This window comes from Octodon degus, unplaced genomic scaffold (genome assembly GCF_000260255.1).
Source record: "Octodon degus isolate 3935 unplaced genomic scaffold, OctDeg1.0 scaffold00066, whole genome shotgun sequence".
Taxonomy (NCBI): domain Eukaryota; kingdom Metazoa; phylum Chordata; class Mammalia; order Rodentia; family Octodontidae; genus Octodon; species Octodon degus.
This window is the reverse complement of record NW_004524642.1, coordinates 5,893,484-5,901,644: the sequence shown is the minus strand read 5'-3', so window position 1 is coordinate 5,901,644 and position 8,161 is coordinate 5,893,484. Positions and strand designations below refer to the sequence as shown.

At 35.2% G+C, this 8,161-nt stretch overlaps 1 protein-coding gene across 1 annotated transcript in view; it reads left to right on the top strand.

The window, feature by feature from the left end:
• Nucleotides 1-8,161, top strand: part of Cadm2 (cell adhesion molecule 2) — a 241,885-nt gene that overhangs the window by 131,294 nt on the left and 102,430 nt on the right. Inside the window, exon 5 of the mRNA XM_023719232.1 lies at nucleotides 1,532-1,622. Coding sequence (XP_023575000.1) covers nucleotides 1,532-1,622 — 91 coding nt within the window. The remainder of the gene's footprint in view (nucleotides 1-1,531; nucleotides 1,623-8,161) is intronic.

The window sequence follows — 8,161 nt, the reverse complement described above, 5'->3', positions numbered from 1 at the left end:
TTGAAATCCACCCTGTAGACTCAGGTGGAATCATGACCCATAGGGTGGAAGAGAAGTCCATTTGTAGAGTGTGCTGATGAAAATATTCTGCTGCTGAACACAAAAGAATAACTGAAAGACTACTATTGTATACTTCTTATTCTCCTCTGTTTGTTTTCCCTATTTGGCGGGTTCTTCATGAAATAAATTTTGTCCTGGATCATTTATGCCATAATTATCTTCTATCATGTATATTGAATACCTCTGTAAACAAAATAATATTTTGATTATTTTAAGTATGTTTATCTGCTTTAAGAATTAAGGATGAACAAATGCATTAATTTAAAAGTATGATGTAAGGTATCTTAAGGAATTATCACTTATTATTTTATATGTGAAAAATATAAATCTTACTTTTGTAAAAATAACCAGAAAATTAAGTAATGTATTGATACTTATTTGAATGTGCTCAGTATTCAGAGAGTGAATATAATGATGGAACAGTTCCATTCTTATGCTAAAACTCAAGAAATTGTGAGAATAACTGAGACCATATGAGCAGACTCTAGCTATTTTTTTATAGAAATCACGGAGATAAGAAAGCTGGGTTCTAGCACATTGACATTATCAATATGTCGGGGTCAGACAAAGGGAAAATTATCAAAGAACTATGAAGAAATAAATGTGTGGGATGCACACATAACTCACTAATAGAGCACTTGCCCAGTAGGTAGGGGACCCTGAGACACACACACAGACAGACACACACACACACACAGGAAATACAAATATTAGTGTCTTAGGATTTCATCTAATTTTCCATTTTTTGCTATGAGGTAGGAACTTTTGTTTTTAAAGTATATTACGTGGCATACAAGTTTCAGACATTAATGTCTTAGAGTATTTTAAAGGTTTTTTTTTCACTAGGGATGATTTTACTAACACAAAATAAATAATTTTCCAACAATTATGTTGTGGATTATAATGCCAAACATTAAATTTGAGTAATGTTGTAAGTAGCTATTTGGAGTGATTTGCCAACTGTACTTTAAAAGCAAGCAGCATGAGCTCAGTGCCGCATTACTGTGTTTTCAAAAGGATTCTGCACAATGATTCTTAGACAATAGTTGATCTCGAGTTCATTGTAGGCTCCTTGTCGTAAGTCCCTGGTATTCTTGCAACAATGAAGTTGTTGTTATTCAAATACACATATGCATTCAGTCTGTAATAATAGTATTCATAGCCATCTATAAATAGTGGGGGAAACAATTGTATGAAATACTTGATATTCATTGGAACCACTTTTAGCAATTTCACTTTTAAATTTGGATTTCGGTCTTGCTCATAAGCTATTCAGATATTTTCCTTAGATTTGTCTGAGCAGGATGGTCGCTTCTCAGCAGTACATACAGTGCTTCATTAAAGCGAAGCCATCCCTTATAAACATATAGCTGTAAGAGATGTAAAATGTGACAAGCATACAGATGATGCTCCATTATCCATATACCATGAATGTGTATTTAATGACTTTTCTAATTTTTATTTTTTGTAGATACACCATCTGTTAAGATTATACCATCCACTCCTTTTCCACAAGAGGGACAGCCTTTAATTTTGACTTGCGAATCTAAAGGAAAACCACTGTAAGTCATTTAATGAGCAATTACGTTTTTTAACTCTGCCTTCTTTGTGCTTTGATTGTGGATTTTAACTGTAGAAAGCCAGTGTTTTTGTCTTTTCTTAATGGGCAAAAACGATCTCTAGAGCAGAAAAATTCCTGCACCATGTCTTCATTAAGTGTCTGTGGAAGACTGGTTTTTACCTTGTCATCTTGGTGCTTCTGGGAAGGTTTCCAGCTGTGAATCCCCACCCCCCTTTTTTTATATACTAGTAAGATATTTCAAGCTGAATTACTATAGGCTTAATCAGTCACTATCTATTTTATCAGCCTAATAAAAATTATGAACTGCTGAACTTATTTCTTCCATAAAAATTGAAAATAACGAAGCATCCTCCAAAATGCCCAATGTAGAATTTAATTTTACATAGGGAATCATTTTCATAATAAGAAAAATGCAGTGTATATTTCAAATGTAGCCTCCAATGAGTCCTAACTGGTGAACATTATATGCTTGGGAGTGATTTGAATAAAAAGTTCATAAGCTCAATATTTTCAATTATTATAGTTTACTTAAGCCAATGTCATCAGAAGTATAAAACTATTTTTTGTCATTCATGTGTATAAAATGTTGACTCATAATTTACCCATTTTTATGAAAAATTTAAATAGATTTTTCAAATACCAGTTATTTGGAAGCAATACATTTAATATAATAGTACTTTGATATACATAATTTACTTCATATTTGAAAGCTTCCAATTCATTTACATTTCATTTAAATTCTAACTAGATGAACTTAATTATACTCTGTATATAACTAAAAACAATACCTATAGGAAAATCAGGTTAAGTTACTAACAGTTTGCTTCTCATAATATTTTAATTGTTTAAGGTTAGGCATCATACAATCTCATCTGGTCTTTTATCGAAATGAATTACATATCAAAAAGTAGCCTCATGTTTAAAATTTTTCCATTGAATGCCATTGAGTTTTCTGCTACACTTTATTGTCTTCATCAGTGTATTGATATTTTAGAATTATTCCCTGGTCTAGCCATTATTCTTCAAAGGACAAGGGCTTTAAGAAGCAACTTATAGGTTGACTTATTATTATCCAATTTTTAGGATTAACCTATTATTATCCAATTTTTTAAAATATTTGAAATAATTTTAGAATTTAAAAAGATCACATTTCAAAGTAACTTTATTATATGAGGTGTGATTGAAAAATATGATGGATTTATAAATTTAAATATTTACAGTGAAAGACTTACTGACATTAGTCCAATTCAAAACATCACCTTCAGGGCAGGGGAGACAGCTCAGCGGCAGAGGCACCTGCTTGGCAAGCATAAGGTTCTGAGTTTGATCCCTGGTACAGGAAAAAAAAAATCAACTTCTAATTTGGAGCGCATGTATTCCTTTGATCTTGTCACTTTCCAAAGCAGCGGTGCAAGTTGCCTTTCTGGCGTTTAATTGGACCATGATAGCTGCTTGATGTCCTCGATGTATCCAAAGCATTTACTTTTGTTTTGACTTTGGGGAAGAGCCGAGAGCTCCTCAGAGCCATAGCCAGCGGATCAGGCAGCTGAGCACACATCACACTGTCCTGACCATCTTGCCTTTCTGCTGCATGACACTCAGCAGAAACATTCACCAAGAATTTCTTTTTTATCACACTTTAAAGACACACCCCAAAGTGGAGTTACACAACTACCTCAGAAAATGGTGAGCACAAGGGACAAGTGCATTTGAAATGAAGGGGAACATTTTAAGGGGCATTAGCAGCAGTATAATGTACTTGTGCTGTAATAATTTTTTAACTTAAACACTCACCGATTATTTTGTTCACTCCTGCTGTATAGCCATTCCCTTTCATAGCACTGAAGTGTCAGTTGCTTGTGAAAGGAAAACACATTTTTCCACAACAATATGCTATTTATGTGTGAGAAGTACATTTCAGTATTACAACTTCAAGAAGAGTGTTTGCTATGAATTGAATACTTTACGGACAGAAGTGTAATGAACTCTAATTGGATTCAGAGATTTAAGGCCTAACTTTTGAGCCAGCAAGATAACTCGGAGTACCAAGCACCTGCTTAGGCAAACTCAGGGACTAGGCTTCAGTCCCCGGCACCACACACAGTGCCAGACCCGTCCCCTGGCTCACTGAGCTGGCCACAGCATCTGGGTGTGGTGTCTCATGCCTGTAATCCCAGTGCTGGGGAGGCTGAAAACATAAGGTAAGATATGTATCCTACCTTCCTCTGATTCTGTGTATCTAATATCAAAACTTATTTTCACAACTTTTCTTCCATCTTATCACTTGCTTCTTTTGGTTATTGTTACCCAAATATTTCTTTCTCTCCTTTCTTGCCTCTGCCCGTTCTTACAATCAGACAGGTCAGTATATAGGTATAGAAAGTAATAGGACCAGGAGGACAACATAGCAAATACCTGTGCCTACTTCTTTATCTCCTTCAGATTTATTTAAAAGTCTATGCATGCACATTTGGAATATATATGCAACATAACTAAGTGATATAAATATGGAATATACTATAATATATAATAAAGTGCTTGGAATTAAATTCATACCTGATGAAAAAGTATCAAATTGTCTACCTGTTTTTTTGATACATGCATATACCAAATAGTAGACCTATTATACCATGTAGGAGAATAGTTGGTCAGGTTTAAGAAATTATTAATTTATATATTCCATATTATTTACTTTGGATATGGTTAAATAGATATGGTTTATTGTGAATCTCTGAGTTTCAATTAACCACAAATATATTTGAATTTTAATGACTTTTCATTGCACATGAATACAAATTAACACAATCTTTTATTTATTTTACTGAAGAGACAAAGGCTCAGGAAGTTTAAGCAAAAGAAAATGTCATCTTTCTGAGATGTCACTCTGCAAATAGATAAGTTAATTAGAAAGGCTCCCCATTTCACAGAACAGAAAACTGCATCTCAAAAGTGTTAAGCCAATTTTCTTGTTCATATGGATTTAAGAGCCGTGGGCCAGGATTTCTTCTAAATTTAATATTGTCCATTGTGTACATTCTTTCTTTTTTCTTTTTTTCTTTCTTTTCTTTTCTTTCCTTTTCTTTCTTTCTTTCTTTCTTTCTTTCTTTCTTTCTTTCTTTCTTTCTTTCTTTCTTTTTTTTTTTTGTATTTTAAGGAAGGGTCTACAAGGTATTAAAGGTCTCACTACTAGATTGGACTCATAGTGATTTGCCTGTTTATAGCCTCCCATGTTCTGAGATTACAGGTTTGCGCCACCATGCCCAGTCTCAATCTCTGTCTCAGTGCACCCCAGGGGAAGGGGCAGCACGGCATGCCCAGGGATCGAACCTCAACCCCTGTGCCTGCTTGCGGGCACTTTAATCTGCTGAGCTACTTGGCTTGCCCTACATTCTTTCAATGATTCTTGCATCTTCATTTGAAAACTCTGTTTTGTCACTTATGTCAGGCAAACTCAGTACTGAAAATCTAAGGTGAGATTTCAAGTTCACAGTTGAAGTTCAAGCCTTGGGTGCAGATGAAGAACGTACTAGTCTCATGATATTTTCCTCAGCTGCCATCTTTGCCACATTTTCCTCTGTATTTATGGTCTTTCTAAACACTTGGAGAGGTTCTGTTTAGCTGATGATTTCTAGCATGAGCATAGACTCATACTGAAAGCTATAATTAATGTTTTGTCTTTAAGAAAATAACATGTATATTCTTTGGAGACTAAAAATAATCACAATATTCTGACTTTATTTTTATAGGCCTCAAAGTTATAATCCACATGTTATTGTCTACAAATAATGTGTATTAACATATTCTTTTCGACTTTATTCCTATTTTTAGCTGTCTGTTTTCATTTTCTTTCCCTCCAGACTGTCAGACCACTGACAAATTTATAATTAAATTCTCTGATTCTTTCCTTTTTTAAAACTGCTTCTATTTTGTTCTTTCCTAATCTTGAATCAACTCCTCTCCATTTTCAGGATAACTATCATTTTCAGTAGATGAGGCTATTAACCTCTTTAAAGACAATTTAACTTGTAGCCTTTCTACTTTTTGTTATATTTCCAACAGTGCCAGATGAGGCAGATAGGGAAAATAACAGGAAAAGACGGAAAAAGAAATTATTGGATTTCCCCAGAAGGAAATCTTACTGATAATAGAGAAATTAGTCTCACTGGAGCAAAAAGAACAGAAGGAAAATTGAAATATATGGACCTGGGACTTTGCAGATAGGCCAGAAAGAGAATCACTGGTGGGAAAAACACTCACTTCAGAAAATGAGTCATGAAAAGTGTTAGAGGGATGACAAAAATTCTAAAAAGAAATTTTGAAGTACAGCAGAATTAAAAAATAATTGGGTGACGGCCCATGTCTTAAAATAGCTTCAAAAGAGTGGGAGTAAAGCTGCATTCCTTAGTACCCCGCGTCTATAACGTGCGGCCTGGCGCCGCCTGCTGTACTCACCTAATCACCACCAGTGCTCTGCTCCATTACTGCGCAGCTATCGCACCTGGTCCTCCGTTCTGATTTGGTGCCATGGAGCAGCAGCACGTGGCTTAGGGTCCAGCTGTTTTCCCTAGCACTTCATTTATATCATCTTTGTCTGATCTACCTCTAATGAGCAAGGGAAAATCGGGAATGTGTAATGAAGATCGTACTCCTTCATCTGACAGCAGATTTAGTTACTATCTTTAACCCACGACAAAACCTGTATTGTTCTTTAAAAAATGCTTCACAGGCATATGATTTCAAAATGAACGAGCTATTCACTATTTGTAGTTATTGTTAGTAAATATAATGACAGGACGGTCTCTTGTCCAAATCACGAAATGACGGTGTTACTTCAGTTTTCCTGAGACGCCGGTACCTAACCTGCCCTCGAATGCTAATGTTTCCTTGCTCTAAATGAGAAAGCCCCAGTGGCTGTTTATGAATAATCATGCCTTATTTGCCTGCCTTGGACTGAAGCCTTTGCCATATTCCTGTGCACCAGCTGCACAACTTGGGCCCGAACCAAATGGCTCCACTTGACACTACCATAGAGGCGTTCTATTCTTTACTTAAAAGAGAGATTACTGTACATGTCTGTCTATTGTTTTAATTTTAGTCTAAAGTGAGGACCAAGCTAATGCCAGCCACTTTTCTTTCAAGTCCCCAGAGTTTTTGCAAACCTCTTCTTTCTTTGGCTGAATTCCCAGACAGCGTTCAGGCAGCAGCATTCTCCATTCATAAAAGTGCAGGGGAAGAGAAAGAAGAAAGAGAAAAAAAGCCTTTACACTACACTAAAGTCGCAACCTTAGTGCTGTAGTTATCCCCCCACGTGCTCCGACTGGGTCCCCTTATTGACTTTTATCCAATGTTTAACAGTTTATGAGTTTATTCCATATGTAGCAGAGGGACATTTTCGAATAAATGTGTACCTGTCACTTATTCTATTAAAGAAAATGATTAAAGGATTCGGTAATTTTTCAGTGTAAGCAGCACAATATCTATGTTGTACACGCTATTTTACCTTCTAATAACCACAATATTTCTTTGTTTTGGGAAGGAATCTGATATGCATAATTGCATCACAAAAATATCTCTAGTTGGTAGAAGAAGAAAGATTTTAATCTTTAGGAAGACAGATCGTATGCCATTTAGCAATGGTGAGGCGCTGTGAAGCAGCAGTTGTGTGGCCATTTTGCAAATGTGTGAGAAGTGAAGAGAGCGCAGGTTTGTGCACCTCAGTGCATGTCCTGTCAACATAACTGGATGCTGAAATAGCAAAATTGACTCAATTCATACCAAATGTCTTGCACAAAATTCAAATATATGGCCTACAAAAATTCAAGGAACAAGTATTTGAAGAGAAATTTTTATGTTCCGTGTTTATGTACAATTCCGAACATGGAACAGTCAGCCTGACAGTATTATGTTGAAGAGTTTTGTATTGCTAGTTTGCTTACTGCAACATGTATCCTTCAGAAAAGTCACAGGTTGTTAAAGAATATTTATAAGATGTAATTAATCAAAGGAAATATCAGAATATACCAGACATTATGAGGTTATCAAGTTATTATACAGATGAGTGAAATGTTTTCCCCAAATGAGAACATGATTTAAAAATCACAACACACAGCCATAGTAACAGCACGTTCACATAGTGTTGTATAAGCACAATATGTTATTAAAGAACATCTCAAAAAAGAAACAGAATATTTATCTTTTTTCTTATTATTTATTAAAGTTTCTAATTATCTATCAACACCCGTGTTTACATTGAGGTAGGATGAGGTAGCATTCCTAAACTGTTATATTTTAGTTATCTGGTTTTGTATTATTAGTACCCATGATGCTCACGCTCTTAAAACAATTAACTACATCATTTATTTTTCTTTTCTGAATGAATAAACTCTTACTTTTTTCTAATTTTTTAAAAAATCTTTTTTTTTAAATTTCTTACAGGGTCCCACTACACAGTTCAGAAGCGTAGTGCTCCTCCTGTCCTAGCCTCTCCCCAGTGCTGGATTTACAGGCCTGCACCACTAC